The sequence below is a fragment of the Equus quagga genome, chromosome 1 (genome assembly GCF_021613505.1).
Source record: "Equus quagga isolate Etosha38 chromosome 1, UCLA_HA_Equagga_1.0, whole genome shotgun sequence".
Taxonomy (NCBI): domain Eukaryota; kingdom Metazoa; phylum Chordata; class Mammalia; order Perissodactyla; family Equidae; genus Equus; species Equus quagga.
This window is the reverse complement of record NC_060267.1, coordinates 43,623,997-43,644,192: the sequence shown is the minus strand read 5'-3', so window position 1 is coordinate 43,644,192 and position 20,196 is coordinate 43,623,997. Positions and strand designations below refer to the sequence as shown.

At 35.0% G+C, this 20,196-nt stretch overlaps 1 protein-coding gene across 4 annotated transcripts in view; it reads left to right on the top strand.

Moving 5' to 3' along the window:
- Nucleotides 1-20,196, top strand: part of ATF7IP (activating transcription factor 7 interacting protein) — a 113,141-nt gene that overhangs the window by 33,895 nt on the left and 59,050 nt on the right. For 3 of the 4 annotated variants that reach the window (XM_046659944.1, XM_046659934.1, XM_046659923.1), the window contains exon 2: nt 15,620-17,142. In XM_046659944.1, coding sequence (XP_046515900.1) covers nt 15,627-17,142 — 1,516 coding nt within the window. In that variant the 5' untranslated portion in view covers nt 15,620-15,626. Of the gene's footprint in view, nt 1-11,500; nt 11,583-15,619; nt 17,143-20,196 lie in introns of those variants that run through there. The other variant, XM_046659951.1, reaches the window with a different exon arrangement.

Here is a 20,196-nt window from a genome sequence, read left to right as displayed (position 1 = left end):
TGACAGAAAAAGTTGTGGTAAATATAATTCTAATTATATCTACAAGGAGGGATAAGATACCAGTAATATTGTTTTGCTACAGAAGAGGAAAGCAATAGGTACCTAGAAGAATTTGAGTTTCTTCCAGGATATGAAAGAAGATTAGAGTTCTTCCTTTAGTTTAGTTATGTTTGTTTTTAAAGTTAGACCTCTGTACACATAGGCTAGGGCCACAGAACATCTGGCTCCCAGCTGACATTTTAAACTTCTGTGGGTTCTTGGGAAGGAGGGTGAGAAGAGGAGGAAGAGAATGGAGAGATGGAGAGCGAAATTTCTGGAACTACGTAAATTTTTCCAGGGCATTTTAGTTGCTGCACTAATTGTTAGCACTAAGATGCCATTGATTCTTCAGTCCCTTCAAATTTAGATTGGAGTATGATAAGATGTGTGACTACTTTGAATAATGTTCTTCAAACATTGTGCCGTATCTGTTCTCTTGACATTAAACTGTCCGGTATAAATAAAAAAAAGTATTATAACTATTTTAAATAATACCTAAGAAAATATGAAGTGCTGAGATTTATATTTAAAGTGATATTTGACTTACATATCTGGAATTATCAAATAACTTTTCTCACTTGTAGTGCCTTGTTATCAAAATTTCATCCACTTGTTATATTGTCCCCCATTAATTATAACTCATAGGTTAATGCATCCTGCTTTCCTTTGTGATGAGGATCACAGTTTATTTGTTGAGATAAGTAAACAAGATCTGTGTGCCTATTAGATGTAAGTTATTTTGAAGATGTGAATACAATCGTAGTTAGATTCCGTATATCCAAGTCAACATAGAAATACAAGAATAAGGAAAATAAATAAGACAGTAAGCTAAATTACTTTTCATCCAGACCAGTGTTTAAAATAACAGTATTTATGTTTTTAAAAGCTTGGTTAAACTTAATTTTAAAATCTGCTATCCTTAAATGTTTAGATTAAAGGGATGTGTTAGTTAATGGATCGCTCCTTTGATTTCCTCCGTCCTTCACTGGAGCTCCTTTTGTTACTTGAAAATGTTCTGCATTCCTGTGCGTTTTACAGGCATTGTTTCTAAGCTTTATTCATGATTAAAATAAGCCCTTTACATATAATTTTCATAATTAAATGTTTAGAATTTCCTAGTGTCAAATATATGAATTCATTTTGCATTTTGGATAACAGTGTCCAAAGAAAACATTTTAAAATTAATTCATCATTTCATTAAAACATTGAGGAAGGGTGTGAGGTAAGAAATGCATATAGAACGTATACTTTTAACATGACTGTCTAAGCAGCCTTTTATTTCAACAGCTGTAATTTAAATTCTTGAAATTAAAAAGTTGGGTCTTTTTCTCTATTTTTTTGATTTGCTTATTTCTTACTAGCCCATAATCTTCATAGTTATTACATTGTTTGCCATCTTTAGGAATTGAAATCTACTCCAGAGTAAATTTGTAATGCACGGAGAAACATGCATATTAAGCATTATTAGCTTGGAAAGTTAGAATGATGAAATGTATTCTGTTATCTGGGTGATAGAGTGAGAAATATCAAGTATTGTCAACTTTACCCCACTTTAGGCAAAATTGAAAACCGGAAAATAGCAAGTATACGAAAAACCAAATATACAGATTATACTTTTACATGTTTAACTTCTACTTGACATGAACAGTAAGAGTTTGTTTTCCTCACTGACAGGAATTATTTTATTTTGATTGAGAAAACAGTTATTGAATGCCTTCTATGTGGAAGACACTACTGTATGTTGGAACAAGTTTGTGTTAAAAATGAATAAGGCATAATAATCTCCACCCTATTTAGAGATGTGCTTTTATAAGTTATTTAATCTTTGTATTTTTAATACACAGTAAACCGTCTTTTACCCATATCTCAGATTCCCAAATAATTGCGAGGAAAAAGTGCTAGGAAAAAATGCAGTGCTGTTCAGATTATGAGAGATTTTAGAGAGCCTTGAATGTATTAGACTCGTGATTAAAGCGCTTCATTATTCTCCTGAAAAAAGAAAAACACTTAAATATATATGTACATATATATACACACACATATATACATATATATAAATAAAAGCACATGGACAATGAATGGCATGTAACTTGAAAGTGGCCGATTTATTTAGCTTAGCGTTCATTTTTCTTTAATTGCCATGTAGTAAGAAAAGGTGCCAAGTTAATATTTTAGATGATGAAATGCAAGGCATATCTTTTTCCCCAAGAAAATAAACTGGTTTTCGTATTAGTTTGGCTCTCATATTCACTTCTATTCTGGGATTCAGTCTAGCATATTGTTTCTATTTTTAGGCTGTTGCCAGGCAGATTTAAAGTTTCTCCTCTTATGGTTGCCCAATATCTAGCTTTCTGATTGGTTTACATGAGCCTGCTTTCTTTAGCCAACCACAGTGACTATGCAAATTGTATTTCAGTTTCTGTTGCTGTGAGAGAACTGTTAAGATGGCTGCAGGGGGCTCCCTTTAGGGTATGTTTATTATTTTAAAGAAGATTTTCATCATTATATAGTAATAAGCAAAAGTAGACTTCTTTCAAAATGATCTTTAATTTTTTGAAATAGGAAATCTGACATCTAAATAAGTTTTATGAGGCTTGAAAAATGCCTCCTTTGTGTCAGGTTTGATTAATTTTAATGGTACTATGTCTTGCACTGTCAGAGGCAGCACTATGTGTAAGTGGGTATATGTTCCTTTTTGTTAGTAAATAAGATCCTGACTCTCCAAAGCAAGGTTGTCCTCTGTATGTAAACCTGCTATGTGAACATGTTAGCATATTAGTTTACAATTTTGTCAAAAATATTCTAGATTACTACCTTTGCTTCCTGAAAGAATAATTTGGTTTTCATTTAAAAATTATTTTAGATGTTAGTTATATGTATATAGCACATCATTCTTTTAGTCTGTATTTATTAAGTGTGTACTATGTGCCACACACTTTGTTGCTCAATATTATACCAGAATACTTATTTTATTTTTTGTTGGTTTGTTAAATGACCTCTGAAGCACATCATAATGATATCAGCATATTTTAAGGAGACTTACAATGTATTAATGTTATACTGGATACGTGATGAGACATGCCAAAGTGTTTCATTAAACAATACATAAATATAGGTATTAAAGTCCATTTATAATAATTATTTCTAAAAAGATACATTTAAAGTACTGACAGATAGAGTCAATGGTGGCAAGACAGGTCTTACTGAATAAAGACAGTATTGATAAAATGTGACAAAGCTGTGTGTAACTCCAGATAGTTCAATAAGTATATCTCATTTTAAAACAAATTTACCAACATTAATTACATATAATGCCTTTTGGATATAATGCCAGTTTATAATAGAGGAGAATGCTTCTATTTTACTTAAGACCTTCTAGTTCTTCTGGTAAAAGATAGTTAATTGTGTTTTCCATGTGTAGAAGGTTTTATTAATATATGAACATGGAGTCTTCATTGGCACATGCTCAATACTGTTTTTTTTTTTTTTTTGGTTGATAAAATTTGTTTTCTCTTTTATTTTATGAATTATCTCATGCCCGTTACTACCATCCTGTGAGATAAGCATGCTATAGAATTCTGTCCCATGTAGGACCTGGAAAAAGAGTAACACTTATCTAAGATGAGCACGAAAAAGAACAAGGGTGCTGTTATTTTATGTATACTGCCTTGCATCACCTCTATAGTTACACATAGACTTGTTGGCCTATAAGTGTAAACGCCCTGAAGTGTGAACCAGTATTCAGGTTTCTTGGTATAGTTGCTTGCCCATGGCGGAAGTGTGACCCAGTAAAGGGAGGTTAGATTAAAAGCAAATGAAACACAAAATTTTCAATTGTAGTTCTTCTATTCTTTTTTTTTTAAAATAACAGATTTATTGAGGTGTAATTCACGTACCATACAATTCACCTGTATAAAATGTACAACTCAGTGGTTTTTAAAATATTCACAGAGTTGTGCAACCATCACCACAATCAATTTTAGACCGTTTTTACTACCTCATAAAGAAACCCTGTACCCTTTAGCAGCCACTCCTGATTTCCTCCCAACCTGTCAACCCTGGGTGACCACTAATCTGCTTTTTGTCTTTATAGGCTTGCCTATTCTGACCATTTCATATAAACAGAATCATTCAATCTGTGGCCTTTGTGACGGGCTTCTTTCACTCAGCATATTTTCAGGCATGTTGTAACATTTATCAGTACTTCATTCCTTTTTATGGCTAAATAATATTTCATTGTATGAGTATACCACAGTTTATTTATCCACTTATCAGTGGCTGGACGTTTGGGTTGTTTTCCCTTTTGGGCTATTATGAATAGTGCTTCTATGAGCATTTGTGTACAAGTTTTTGCATGGACATCTGTTTTTCTTTCTTTTGGGTATATCCCTAGGACTGGAATCGCTAGTCTTATGGCAACTCTATGTTTAACGTGTTGAGGAACTGCCAGACTGTTTTTCAAAGCATCTGCTCTATTTTACAATCCCACCAGCATTGTATGAGGGTTCCAATTTCTCTACATCCTTGTTAACCACACTTGTTATTTCTTGTTTTTTTGATTATAGTAATCCTGGTCTGTGTGAAGTGTTTCATTGTGGTTTTGATGTGCATTTCCCTGATGACTGATGATGTTGAGCATCTTTTCCCATTTATTGCTTATTGGCTTTTCTTTGGAGAAATATCTAGTCAAGTCCTTTGCTCATTTTTAAATTGGGTTGTTTGTCTTTTCATTATTGTTGTAACAGTTTTTATTTATTCTGGTAGAAACAGGTCTCTTATCAGGTATATTATTTGCAAATATTTCTTCTCATTGTGTGAGTTGTCTTTTCACTTTCTTGATGGTGTCCTTTGCAGCACAAAAGTGTTTGATTTTGGTGAAGTGCTGTTAATCTATTTTTTTGTTGTTGTTGCTTGTTCTCTTTGGGTCGTACAGGAGAAACCATAAGCACAGTTGATCATAAATGCAAGAGTTATTTCTCACCTGGCAGCTTTGTTTCATTGATCTATGTGTCTCTCCTTTTGCTAGGAGCACCCCGCTGTCAGGATTACTGTGGCTTTGTAGTAAGTTTTGCAAATGAGAAGTGGTGAGTCCTTCAATGTTGTTGTCCTTTTTCAAGATTGTTTTGGCTATTTTGGGTCCCTTGCATTACCATGTGAATTGTAGGATCAGCTTGTCAGTTTCTGCCAAGAAGATAGCTGGAATTTTGGTAGGGACTGCTTTGAATCATTAGATCAATTTTGAGAGTATTGGCATCTTAATATTAAGCCTTTTGATTCAAGAGTGTGGGATGTCTTTCCTGTTATTTAGGTCATCTTTAATTTCTTCAACAATGTTTTGTAGTTTTCAGAGTATTAAGTTTTGTACTTCATTTTGTTAAATTTATTATTTTTGATTCTATTGTAAATGGGATTGTTTTCTTAATTTCATTTTGGATTCTTCATTACAAGTGTATAGAAATAAAATAGATTTTTTATTTATTGATCTTGTATCTTGCAATCTTCCAAACTCATTGACTAGTTCTAGTAAGTTTTTAGTGGATTCCTTATGATTTTCTATATCTAAGATTTTTTCTTCTGCAAATAGAGAATTTTACTTTTTCTTTTCAAGTTGGATGACTTTATTTCATTTTCTTGCCTAATTGTCCTAGCGAGAACTCTCTAGTCAATGTGGAATAGAAGTGGTAAGAGCAGAGCAGACATTTTGTCTTATTTCTGATCTTAGGTCTAGAGCTTTCTGTTTTTCAGTATCAAGAATGATGTTAGCTATGGGTTTTTCCTAGATGACCTTTATCAGGTTGAGGAAGTTCCCTTCTAGTTTGTTGAATGAGTTCTGTCATTTTTGGCTAAGATGACTTATGGATGTTACTTTTTAAAAGGTAACTGAGTATTTGGGAACCTGGTGGTAATACTGTTCTAGCGAATACAGGAACCAGTCTGCATCCTGGTGAAATGGAGAGTCTCCTGTCAGATCTAACTTATTGCATGGATGAGTCTCAGCAATTATATTAAGTGAATTCTCCATTTTCAAAGAGATAGAGAAGAAAATTGTGGCAAATACCATATAGTTTATTGCTTAACATTCTAATAAAATAGAACACCCCGTGGTAGCAAATTTAAAGAATGAAGTGCGCAAGAAGGGTGCCTATGCTAGTGAAAACGACTCCGTGCTCAATTGGGTGTTTGGTTGACCTTACCCAGTTAAAGTTATTGTCTGTGTAATGGAATGTATGATAGCAACATGGTTATTGATATATTAATTCAGATCATATGTAAAGTTGAATTTATATAAATTGTCACTTAAATAAATGAGAAAAGAATATTCCTTGGTATTATGTCTGACGTATAATTGCCCCTTGATAAGTGTCGGTTCCTTTTTCTCCTTTTAAGGAGTGTTTAGTTAATGAAAAGGGGAATTCATAATATAGAAAAAGTATAAGGTATGCCTGAGAATAACAAACATCAAATTCAAGATTATGCTTATCTTTGTGTTGAGGAGTTGGGATAGAGAAGGAGGAGCGTACTATCTGGTGGTGTTACACAGATGGCTTCTTTTTTTTTTTTTTAAAGATTTTATTTATTTATTTATTTTTTTCCTTTTTCTCCCCAAAGCCCCCCGGTACATAGTTGTATATTCTTCGTTGTGGGTCCTTCTAGTTGTGGCATGTGGGACGCTGCCTGAGCGTGGTTTGATGAGCAGTGCCATGTCCGCGCCCAGGATTCGAATCAACGAAACACTGGGCCGCCTGCAGCGGAGCGCGCGAACTTAACCACTCGGCCACGGGGTCAGTCCCTGAAGCCTTTGTTTTTTATTTCTAAAGTTTTATTGCTCATCCAGGTGACAGATACACACATGTTCATTATGTCAGACTTTATATCTTACTGCGTGTTCACAGTATTTCATAATGAAAAATAAGTTATAAAAGAACATCAGTATAGCTCGACTTAGTAAAATAATACGAAATTTAGGCTGGACTGCAATTTAGCGAGTATATGGTATAACAGGCTCAGTTTTACAGCTGAGGAACCTGAAATCTAGAGTTGGGTTTATTTATCCTATGTTGACTGTGATGCTAATGTTAGAACATGGAGTAGACCCAGTTTTGTCAGTTTAGAAATCGTTGCTATGCCAAGCTTTTTATAATTATATATTTTTAAAATGTGGAAGATCATATGACACTTCACTGTTATTCTCCCTTCCTGTAAGAAGATTATATAGCCTCACATTTTGCCATGTGACTTAAGTGTTTCCCCATGGGAGCTTTTTACTTCTACACCCTCTTAATGTCTAACTCGGCTTTAGCCAATGAAATGTGAGTGAAAATGATGTATACTATGTCTAAGAAAAAGCTTTACAAGTCATATATTGTATGGTTCTGTCATTCTGTGGTCTTTTTCCTCTGCCACAAGACCTAGATTTGGGTGTTAGGGGATGCTGTTCCTTCAGCCTATGACCTAGAATGAAGAAGAATGTTACGAGCTAATAATTTTTTTTTTAATTACTTCATTATTACCTAGTGAAAGCTGACTGATATAGAAAGTAAGCTCTCCACTCCTTCTCCGTAGGTTGGGTCAGTAAGAAAAGTAAGAGCTATTTTCTGGCATTTGAAGGATTTACATCTTTCAGCTTCTTATAAATTATTCTGGGTGTTTTAATTCACCCAAGCAAAGTGTGAAAAATACTTTTGGACAAGTGGCTTCTTAGATTCCTGAGGAAATAAATACGTGGCTTTCTGTAACTTTACTCATTGCATAAGTAGTAGTAGAGTTTGTGAGTGGGACAAGCTAATGGATAACTGCTCTGATGGATCACTGGCTGATTTTCTAATTGGGGGGGTGTAATTTGATAGATATATTCTGAAATGGCATTTGTTGGGTCAGGTCACTTCGTTTTAATTTTCCTGTATAACAGCATGATCCCAAAAATACACTTGGGGAAGTGATCTTTCAAGCGTCTTGCATTTTTTTCACACACACTACTCTAGAATTTCTCAAAACATAGCAGTGAGCGCAAAAACAAGTTCGATTGTAGTGACCCTTGTGGTTTTGATGTATCCAAAATTTCAAGAGTGTGCTCTGCTCCTGCTTTGTCCAAGGAATTGTTAGTAAAGCGACTCCCTATTTCCTTTGTTGTTGGTTCTTTTTTAAAATTTAGTTAGCGAATATGCCATTCCTTATTTTGAAACCCCGGCTAATAGCAGTAGGTTGATGATGAGCAAAAGGGATTATTTGTTGAAGTGTCAAATATTATGATCGCTCAATCCTTTACTGAATTGTTGAGTATTACATAAGGAACAGATTTTACCAACTAATATATTTTTTAAGATGATAGGATAGCTATTGATAGTGTTTTTATGCAATTGAGAGAAGAACCATAGCATAGTAGAATTGAAAATTGTGAACTATAGCGGGCTCTGGATTCTCAAGTAAATATTACCAGTGCTTTGTGTGTGACTGGGAAAGAGAACTTCTAGAAAGCAAGAGAATATGGAAACATGATGAAAATCTTTGTGGGATTTTTAACAAAAGTGGTGAAAGTAGTGGTTACGTTTTACTAAAGTTGTAGAAAATAATAACAGAGATGACAGGATATCCAGTATTTAAGATAAAAATTTAGGAAATCTGGGGGCTGGTCTGGTGGTGTAGTGGTTAAGTTTGCCTGCTCCACATCAGCAGCCCAGAGTTTGCAGGTTTGGATCTGGGGCACGGACCTACACACTGCTCATCAAACTGTGCTGTTGTGGCATCCCACGTACACAACAGAGGAAGATTGGCACAGATGATAGCTCAGGGCCACTCTTCCTCAAGCAAAAAGAGGAAGAGTGGCAATGATGTTAGCTCAGGGCCAATCTTCCTCACCAAGAAAAAAAAAAAGAAAAAAAAAACAATTTAGAAAGTTTGTATACTAACTTAGTATCAAAGTGGATGAACTATTGTAGTATCAGTTTCCCCAGTCTCATTAATGGGCAGTACATAGTAAAGCAGATTATTACATTTATTGTGCAATACACTGATGCTTATTTTTTATTTTTTATTTACGATTATCTCAAAATTCTCAAGTAAAATTTAGGAGTGCAAAATAAAATCACGCATTTCTCAACTGAGAATGGAGTTCTTAAAGAATCCAGTAGCAGAGTTGCATTTCTAAAGAGGCTAGTAATTGTCAGTATAAAGTGATTATTTAAGAGTAGGCCGTTATTAGTCAGACCTATTGATTAATATTTATTTAAGCCATTTAACAAAAACTCAAAAGTTTGAGTAAATTATTTTCAGCATTCCATTATTCAGAATAATGTTATACTAGTGTCAGTTAGCAGCATGAATAAAATTGGAGTGTCTGTGTCAAAGATAGAAATGTCAAGTCCACTGAAATGGCTTTGCTTAACATTTGTAAGTTTTATTTTTAAGTATACTTCATCAGGTACCCATAACTTTGAATTAATATAGTGCTTGTATGTGCCTGGGGTTTGACCCAACAATCCTGGTACTTTCTGTTGTTTTGTTAGATAAGGCTCTTCTTACCTTGTTTATTTAATCAGAATAACCCTGCTGTAGACCTGTTACTCAAACAAAGAATCTGGGGGTATATTATGAATATATTTCAGTTTCATCGTTCACCTTTGTTTTCACATCGTTTGGATTCTTGGTAGGGCACTTGCCCTCATCTGCTTCCCTTGTTGCTGGGCAAGGTTTGTGATGCTGCTGTGTGATTGGCTTTCGGCAACTGCGGCTTTGAGCCAATCAGAAAGTGAATTTCAGTTCTCTCACAGGACTGAAGCATTGCAGCAGCTGCTGATTTATTTTCCTTGGGGAGAGTATATAAACTAAGAGTATGGCTGCAGCAAGCTCCCTCTTGGGTATGTTGGAAAAATTACAGGGTTTGTCTAACTGAAGGAGAAAAAAATGAGGTTTATTTTTAAAACTTGTTTACTCAGAAAATCTGATTGGGTAATGAATTTGAGAAAAAATATATTATGATGACAGATTTCCTATTTTTATTTTATAATTTTACATTTAAAAGACTGTAGAATGATGGTCAAATAAAAATTCCCGTTCACTTTACATGAATATTTACTGTGTAATCCACACATTTGCTTGATTGCTTCAAAAGGGGAGAGCTCGTATAACCTTTCTGTAACCTGCTGTGAAAGGCAGTTAAGGAGAAAAGAATGTAGTAATTTTCTTGTAACACTTAATATAAGTTGTCAAGAATCAGATGTTTTAATTTTATTGGATGACTCAAACTAAGTCAGTTCAGTGCAGTAGACAACAAAACACTTCATAATGCTATCCATAGTAGACCTTTGGGTCCGGAATACTAGTAATTTTTAGACTTGGAAATCTATAACAATAGTGATAGGTGGGTATGAAAATAATCTTGTTAGTTATTTGGATTAAAGTTTTGCCAGATTTTTAGTTATCAATGTTTTATAAATGTTAAGGACTATGGATTTTTTAAAAGAAATTTCCACTTGAATTTGGCAGATTCTAACCCATTGTGTAGAAAAGTATGTTCTTTTTATGTAGTGTCCATGTTTGACTCATTATCCAGGTAGGAAATTGATTTATTTTTCTGGAAATATGCACGGACATTTAAAGAAAGATAAAATAGCATAAAAGATGTATATCTGACTTGTTTATTTATGTGGTACATGTAACGCATATTATATGGGTTTAGGATTTTATGCAATTATGTTCTAGATTACTTATATCAGACAAAGAACCTCACTGAAGTGTTGCGGATCCAGGTTTTAACTATGTTTCCCTGACCTTATTGTCTGTCTCCTGTTGCTGGGCAGGAATCAGAATGCTGGCAACTGATTGGCTGAGTTTGTGAGCAGCTCTTGAACAGCCACTTAAATTCTTGAGCTTTTTGAGCAGGCAGATTGTAGGCTAAGACGTTACAGCTTTTGGTAATACTTCCCTTTGTTGTTTCATAGCTATGATCTCTTTGCTAGAAAGAAGGGTGGAAGGAGTGGGTGGAGGGGGGGTGAAGCAGAGAAGAAAATAATGGTTTCACTTAAAGAAGAAGAGGCTCATTGGGCTTTCCTTAAAAATAATTTAACCAAAATTTGAAAAAAATTTCCAAGCCATAGAGACTTATTTGCAGGTAACACTCTCTTCTTGGTTATTTGAATATAAATTCCTTTGGTAAAGGTGAAACCCTTGTTATTGCCGTAGAAAGATTTTATTAGTGGTGGTATTTCCCTAGAGTTCTTGAATCTGAATATATAGAGTAGGAACTTAAAAAAACAGTTTTTTGAGTATCTTTTTCATGAAAAAATATTTTCAGAAGAAAGTAATCGCATTTTACACATTTACTGTTAGATATGGCAGACATTTTCTGCTGTAAAATATAAGTGCTTTTTCTTGTGAAAATGAATTACAGTCATGTGAGAGCTTCATGATTTTAGTGTCCCCACCTGAAAAAGTATTTCTTTTGTAGAATAGTTTTGTGAATGGCATCTCAGTCCAGATGACGGTATTTAAAATGATTCTTAGAAATGTTTTGTTCCGGTAATACAGCCATGGAGACTTGTTTGCAGGTAACACACCCTTCTCTAATGTGTATCTTTCTTAAATACTGTTTGCTTATGCAAAATAGATTTTTAAAAACTTACTGTTGATTGGTTTGCACAGATATGGCTGAACTAGTTTGAACTGGTTGTTCAAGCTACTTCCTTATTGCTTTGTCTGTTTTTCATTCTACTTAGAACCCATGAAAGATCTGGTAAATGGCTGTAGTGTGCTCCCTTGTGGGTATAGATGGTAGTTATTCTGTAATTCTTTGTACAGTACTTTATTATTACTGAATAGAATGGCCGTTTTGTTGATAAAACCAGCTTGCTTGGATGATATTTATTTTTATTAAATGTTATTTGGTCGTGGCAGTTTAACATTAGACATGATGTTTGCATGTTGAATTTTCTAATTTATATACAAAATACCAAAAATACTTGAGGGAAATTTGTCCCCAATTCTTTAGTTTATGCCTAAAAAATTTCTGAATAAACATAGACAATTATGATGATAACATTTATTGAGTGCCTACTACATTCTAAGTGCTTAATATATAGAATCTCATTTAATCATTACCACAACCTCTGTGGCAGGTACTGATATTATTTAGTTTCAGGTAGCTGAAACTAAACGTTGAAATGTTAGGTAACTTGCTCTGTGTCATTTATAGTAAGTACATGGGAGAGCTGGAACTCAAATCCGTGTTTCTGTCTACAGAATTCATGTTCTTAATGGGGTTACTAAAAATTATGAAAATATACTTTTTAGAGGAATGTATGCTTTTAATGCAATTGGCAATAATTACCTGCCATCCATATAACAGATGAGAAATGTAGATATTAGGTCAAAATCCAACAGAATTGCAGGTCAGTATTTGAAATTACTTTTTTTTCCAGTATTTGAAAAAAATATGTGTAACCATACTTCTTATATTGTAAATTTAATTATGTGTGTCTGGAGTCAGCAGGGAAAAGTGACTATAACCTTTTCATTCTGTCTTCTTTACAGAAAATTTTTCAGTTTGCATGAGTTTGGATTAGATCATGGGTTGGAAAAAACTTGATGTTTAAATTTTAGACTGCAATTGATAACCTTTAAAATAGTACCTATGGTAATTTTGCATTGAAGTTCTTGTTCAATTGAAAGGTAATTTTTGGAATTAGTTTTTACTCAGTTCCATAATTTAAAAAGCTAGGAAGACTAAGAAATATAGTATAAGTAATTGGCTTAAAGTGAGAGAATGAATGCAGAATGTACCACAGCCTAGAAGTACTGTGACGAAGTACTGTGTCAAAGTCGTGGGTTCTCAAACTGTGTTGGTCTGGGGCGAATAGGCCAGGTCATTGTTTTGTGCCTTTCAGCCAGAAAAACAATGGGACACTAGGAATACAGCTGTAATTGAACAAGTTGGGCTTATTATTTGTTGCAGCAAGGGAGAATGCCCATCATGGGGAAACCATGAGGCACATCAGTAAGAGACTGTTGGAAGAAACACCTAGTATATGACTTGGTTATAGTATAGTATAGGTTGGATTATTTTGGGGAGAGTTGGAGGAAGTAGAGCCTCACTCTGGATTGGGTTCTGTCAGAAGGTGGGGGCCGTTCTGTATCTCAGTAAATTTTATCTATAGGGAGGACAGATTACAGTGAGAATAAAGCTGCAGTTGATAAAGAAGTACCCATCACTCATTTGGTCATAGAGGGAGATGTTTGATATTTTACAGGTTGCATAGGGACCTTGTCTAATTTGAATGTTGAAATGGTTTTATGTTGAAAAGGAGAACAGCAGGGTTTCGCTGTAAGTGTCAAATCAGTTTGTAATAACATTGAGGCCTAGCTATGAGCCTCAGATAAATTCTCAGATGTCAGAGGCTGCTTTTTTTCTTCTCCAGCCAAAGCAGGTGTAACCTACCATCATTCCCACTGGTAAATGGTGATGGTAAGTGGATATCCAATGTGAAAGCAATATTCTTCCTCCTTTATATCTTAGTCCTTAAAGGACTTTTATTCCACTATAGAATGGTGACAATGTCTTTCTCCAGGACCAAATCCTTGCCCTCTTTTGTTTGCCTTACTGCACTGGCTAGATGTTAACATAGAAATGATGACAGAGAGCATCTGAGTCAGTGTTGAGTTTTTGTCAAATGACTATTCTGTATTTGTTGAGATAATCTTTTATTTTCATCCTCTTTCTGTTAACGTGGCGAATTGCATTGCTTGAATTTTTTTTTTCCTAAATTTATTGTCTCACAGTTTAGGAGGCTAGAAGTCTGAAATCAAGGTGTTGGCAGGGCCATGCTCCCTCTGAAGCAGCTAAAGAAGGATTCATTCCAGGCCTCTCTCCCAGCTGTGGCTTGTTGCAGCCTAACTCGAATCTTCATATGGTGTTCTCCCTATGTGCGTGTCTGTGTCCACATTTTCCCCTTTTTATAAGAACACCAATCATACTGCATTAGGATTAATAATGACCTTATTTTAATTTGATTACCACTGCAAAGACTGTTGAAATAAGATAACATTCTGAAGTATTGGCGCTTAGGGCTCTAATATATTTTTATTAAGTGGACACTTTGGTTGAGTCTGAAATAAAGCCATAATGCCTCATGACTCATTCATAATCTACGTTGCTTGATTTTTGAATATGAAACCAACTTTGTATTTTTTTAATGAGCTTCATGTGGTCATATTATATTACATTTTTAAGAAACATAATTCTAAATAACTCATAGATGAAAGAAGAAATCACAATGGAAATTACAAAATATTTTAACAGAACAATGATGAAAATAGGATGCAACAAAATGTGAGATGCAGCTAAAGTAGTGCTTGGAGGGAAATTTATAGCTTTACATGTGTACATTACAAATAGGAAAGATCAAACGTTGATGATTAATGTTTAACCTGTTGACGAATTGCCAGAGTGTTTTCCACAGCAGCTGCAATATTTTGAAATCCCACCATCATGCGTGAGGATCCCAGTTTGTCCACATCCTTGCCAATACTTGTTATTCTCTCTGATTATAGCCACCCTGGTGTGTGTGAAGTGTTATCTCATTGTGGTTTTGATTTGCATTTCTCTGATAACTAATGATGTTGAGCATCTTTTCATGTTTATTGCCTATTGGCTATTGGCTTATTGGGTATTTGTATATCTTTTAGGGAAATGACTATTCAAGTCCTTTGCCTCTTTTTTTTTTGGTGAGGAAGATTGACCCTGAGCTAACATCTGTTGCCAATCCTCCTCTTTTTGCTTGAGGAAGGTTGTCTCTGAGCTAACATCTTTGCCGTTCTTCTATTTTGTACGTGGGATGCTGCCACAGCATGGCTTGATCAGCGGTATGTAGGTCCCAGCACTGGATCCGAACCTGCAAACCCTGGGCTGCCAAAGCAGAGTGTGCAAATTTAACCACTACACCACTGGGCCAGCCCCGACCCATTTTTAAATTGAGTTATTTTTATTGTTGTTCTTATTCAGTTGTAACAGTATTTTATATTTTCTAGATGTAAATCTCTTATGAGATACATTATTTGCAAGTATTTCCTTCTGTTGTATGAGTTGTGTTTTCACTTTCTTGATGGTAATTTCTTGTTAATATGTTTACAGTTGTTAGTCTTGATATGCCTGGTTGCAAATGTAGTCTTTCTTTACACGTTTCTTAATTCTCCCTTCTCCTTGTCTCTATTCTTTTCCCATTCCCCTACTGCTTTCATTTTCTTGTACTTTTATTTTTCTTTCTCCGTCTACTTTTTTACTTTATCTACTTTTTTAATGCTTACCTATCTTCTCCAGACTCTGAAACTATTAGCTTACTGAAAATGAAAACTAGAAACTAGTCACTTTTTTCCTAATACTTCCTAGTAATTGATCTTCTATGGACTGTACCTATTATCAATTTTATATTACATAAAACCAATAAATATGAAAACACACAGCAAGGATTATTGTCAGTTTTTCAAAATGACTTGAAGTGCTGCTTGGTTATAAGATCAATTTGCAGTAAGGCTGTAATTAGATGGGTTCTGTTTCAATTATTATAATCTCTCTTTCTCTCTCTCTTTAAAGATTCAAAATGGATGGTATAGAAGAACCTCAGAAAAAAGTCTTTAAGGCTCGAAAAACGATGAGAGTGAGTGATCGTCAACAACTTGAAGCAGTGTACAAGGTCAGAGAAGAACTGTTGAAAACTGATGTCAAGCTATTAAATGGCAACCATGAAAATGGAGATTTGGACCCAACCTCACCTTTGGAAAATATGGATTATATTAATGACAAGGAAGAGGTGAATGGTATTGAAGAGCTTTGTTTTGACCCTGAAAAAAGTAAATCAGAATGGAAAGAAACACCTTGTACCTTAAATATTAATGTAAAAAACAAGCAAGATGATGATTTAAAGTGTGAATCTTCATCTCCTAATAATGTAGCTCCTGAACTAGCCTCTAAACTGACTGCTGAACCAACTTCTGATCCAGCCGCTGGTGATCTGGCTACTGAAGATCTGGTCTCTGGAGATTCAGCCTCTGGAGATGTGGCTTCTGAAGTATTAACCTCTGGTGATCCCACCTCTGGTGATCCTGCCTCTCATAATTTCACCTGTAGTGATCCTGTCTCTGGTGATCCCGCCTCTGGTGAGCCTGTCTCTGGTGAACCCGTTTCTGGTGAATCAGTCTCTGGTGAACCGGTCTCTAGTGAACTGGTCTCTGGTGAACCGGTCCCTGGTGAACTGGTCTCCAGTGAACCAGTCTCCAGTGATCCAGCCTCTGATGATTCATCCTTTGGTGATCCAGCCTCTGGAGCATTGACCTCTGATGATCCAGCCTCTGGTGATCTGGCCTCTGGTGATCCGGCCTCTGATGAACCGACTTCTGATGAACTGACTCCTGAGTCAGCCTTTGATCCCACTTTTGAACCAAGTTCTGTACCAGTTTGTGAATCAGTTCCTGAAACTGACAATAGAGAGTTTAGTAGCAATAAAGGTGATGATTTTCTTGAAAAAAATAGGGATGATGATAAGTTAGATCAAATTTTCTCATTTGATGAGAAAAATAAAGTTGATAGTAATATTGATGCTGATGAAGAAACTCTAGAAACAGATGATACAATTATTTGTTCAGATCTACCTCCTGAAAATGAGAAGAAGGTAGAGGAAGATGCCATTATAGAACCTGCTCTTGGAGAGGAAGCTATATCTAGCAGTATCGAAATTGACCAAAGTGAGAAGAATGAAGATGAAAATTCTGCTGACCTTGCAGAAACCATTAATGAAAATGTTATGAAAGATGACAAAAATGAGAATATCTTAGAAAACACAGACTCTATGGAGACAGATGAAATCATTCCTATTTTGGAAAAGCTTGCACCTGCTGAAGATGAACTCACCTGCTTTTCTAAAACTTCTATCCTTCCAATTGATGAGACAAATCCAGATTTGGAAGAGAAGATGGAGGGTTCCTTTGGTTCACCATCTAAACAAGAAAGTAGTGAGAGTTTACCAAAAGAAGCTTTTTTGGTCCTCTCAGATGAAGAGGATATTTCGGGTGAAAAAGATGAGTCCGAAGTTATATCACAAAATGAGACATGCTCCGCAGGTTAGCATATTTAAATTTTAAAGATTTTGACTGTTTAATAAAACATTCTTACAAAGTTTTAAATTTCTTTTAGTTGCACAGAAAGTTGAGAATGGTGGTGACTAGAGTGATCTTTTAACTTCATAGATTCTTAGCTTCATAGAATTCAGAATTATAAAGTATCTACTCTGAGGAGTGGTGTGTGAAGTGCTAAGGGAGATAAAATAAGTAGAAAATATGGCTGTTGCCCTTAGGGGCCTTATAGTCTAGGAAGAGAGTTAAAAATGGACCAATATAACACTATGAGATTGCAATTTCAAATCAATACATAATTGGTCAAAGTCATAACAATTGTTCTTGCTGTCATTTAGTAACCAAATAACTTAGAATCTAAAAGTCTACTGGTTTAATTTATTTGCTTCAAGTGTACCAAATTAAGTTTTACAGTTTTACCGTTGACATCTGTTTCTTTTAATATTATTTGTCTGGGGAATGACACCACCATTGCCGGAAGCCAGAAACCTTGAAGGCTGATTATCTGTTTGATGAAGACTTCATCCATTTCCTTCCTCAACCCTTGTGTTTACGCACCCTACTCTCTTCCCCCTCATTTTCTGAATGATCTCGCTATAACCTAAATCTCTTTTATTTGATTGTGTTTCCTGTCTTTAGTTAGATCGCTATTACTTTTAGGTTAATTCCAGACTCCTTATATAAAAGGTATGTAAACTTGATTGTTTGTTCAATGCTTGTCTTTCCCACCTCTTTTATTATTCCTAGAGAAAAAAGAAAGAATGAGAAAAATCCTACTTTGCTTTCATGGTCAAACTCAAATATCATTCCTATATGAAACTTTCTCTGTTCTTTCAGATTGGTACAAATATTTTTGTGTTCTCATTGTATCACATTCTGTTAGAGATAGAGCTCTGTGAGAAGAGTGACCTTACAGCATGAAACATAGCATCTGGTTTCTAGTTTGTTCAAAGAAAAAAATAAGGCAGGCCTAGGAGAAATAGAGGATTTTTTTCTCCAATATATCATACCAGCTTTTGAAGGTGGAGATTTGTTTATTATTAAAAGATGACTTCATTTCCAAGAGCCTTTATTCAATCATTAAACCCATAGAGAGAGACAGGCTAGGCTCTTCCTGGTTCTGGGGATTTAAAGGTAAAATTTAGTACTTGCACTCGGGATGCAGACAAGAATTAAAACCAGGCCGTTAAATAGAAGGCTGTGAATCCAGTAATAATGTTAAATTGGTATTCTGGGAGTTTAGAGGAGGGTGACTTTATAAGACTATAAGATGTGTTCAGGAAAGCACTTGCCTTTCACTATCTGTATACATAGGGTTTTAATGAAGATAATTTCTCTTAATGGCAGCTCCATCCTACTTGCTCAGGCTAAAAACCATAGAGCCATTGTTTTTTTTTCCTTCCAATCCATATCCATCCATCAGGAAATCCTGTTGGCTCTACCTTTATAGTAGATCTAGAATCCAGTCTCTTCTTACCATTCTTCACTGCTTTTTCCCTTGCTCTGAGCCACTATCATCAGGCCAAAATAATGCCTAGATGATAGTAAGTGCTCAGTAAAAATTTGTGGAGTGAATGAATAATTGGTAATATAAGAGAAGTATATCATGGAGTACCTTGGTTACAGTCCTAAAGCATTCTGATAACACTGTGGAGTCACTGAATGATTTCAAGCAGAAGAGAAGGACATGGTGAAATTTATGTTTTGGAAGATAATTAGGTAACAGTGTTTAGGGTGAACTTCATTCATTCATTCATTAAGTATTTATATAGAGAGTGATATTGGTGCAGGTCCTAAAAAAACCTTTTGGTAGTCTGTATAAGAAAGGCATAGCAAATTGCAGCGTATTATTTTGTGAGTTTATACGTTTTACTTTTATGTCTTGTTAATGGAGACCATCCCTCCCACACAGTGCAGTTAAATGCAAAGAAATTAATATTAAGCTATTCATGATTGTATAGGTTGAAAATTGAAAGTTGGCTTTGTCTTTGGTTACTTACTTTTAGACTTTTATCTGATTGTATATTATTAGCATAGTAAGTTTAGTGACATTTAATTTCTTAGCTGGTAACTAAATTTTACTTTCTGTCTCCCTCCTGCCCCACCCCAAAGGAACTTTTGTGTATTGTGGGTTGAAGTGTAATTTCTTCATTGGTTCTTAAATTATATTCTGTTCTGTTTATATGGTAGCAGAATCTGTTATGTCATATTTGTTGCTGTGCACCTCCTGAGGTGTTAGTTTCTTCAGATTCTTTATTCATGAATAATTTTTAATGTTTTCCGCATACAGAATTGTACATTAGCAATTCCAAAGTCTGGCTCTTCCCTCTAACTGTTAACACTTATGTGCTGTACTAAGAGGAAAATATAAACCTCCATCATTTCAGATGATTGTTTAGCAAATTTGTTTTAAATACAGCAGTTGTGATGGGTATGAGCAGCAACAAAAAATAGTGAAAGAGATCAGAAAGCCAGGAGAAAAGCTATTTTAATTTTGCAAAAGTAGAAGAAAGACCTAAAAGTGTATTGCAGATATACCTTTGTAGGCCTTAAGACACTATCATATTGTTGGATAGTACTATATAATAACTGATACTCAGTAAATGATTAAAATGATAGTCTAAGAAGGCTAGGAAAATAAAGATTCTGTGGGAAAGTTTGAATACTAGAGGAGGTACACACATTAGATGTACCTTTCATGCACTCTCCATATCGTCTACTCTCCTCTAGCTACTGTTCCATCCCTCTCAGAGCCATCCTTCAAGTAATGTTAACAAAGCTAGCATCAATTCTTCTTTTCCGGTTTACTCTTTAACTTAATTGAATTTTGATTTCTACTTGGCTAGGGCCCCTCCTAATTGTCCTCAGTGAAGTGACATTGGTGCTAATGTTGTTAAATCCGGGGCATCTTTTTTTGTCTTTGTCTCTTAGTGAGCTAGTTGTCTGGTTGAAAGGAAAGAATACCATACGTAGAACTATATATGAAAATGTGCCAACTTGTAATGAGGCTATGCAGTCATGTGCCACATAACAATGTTTTGA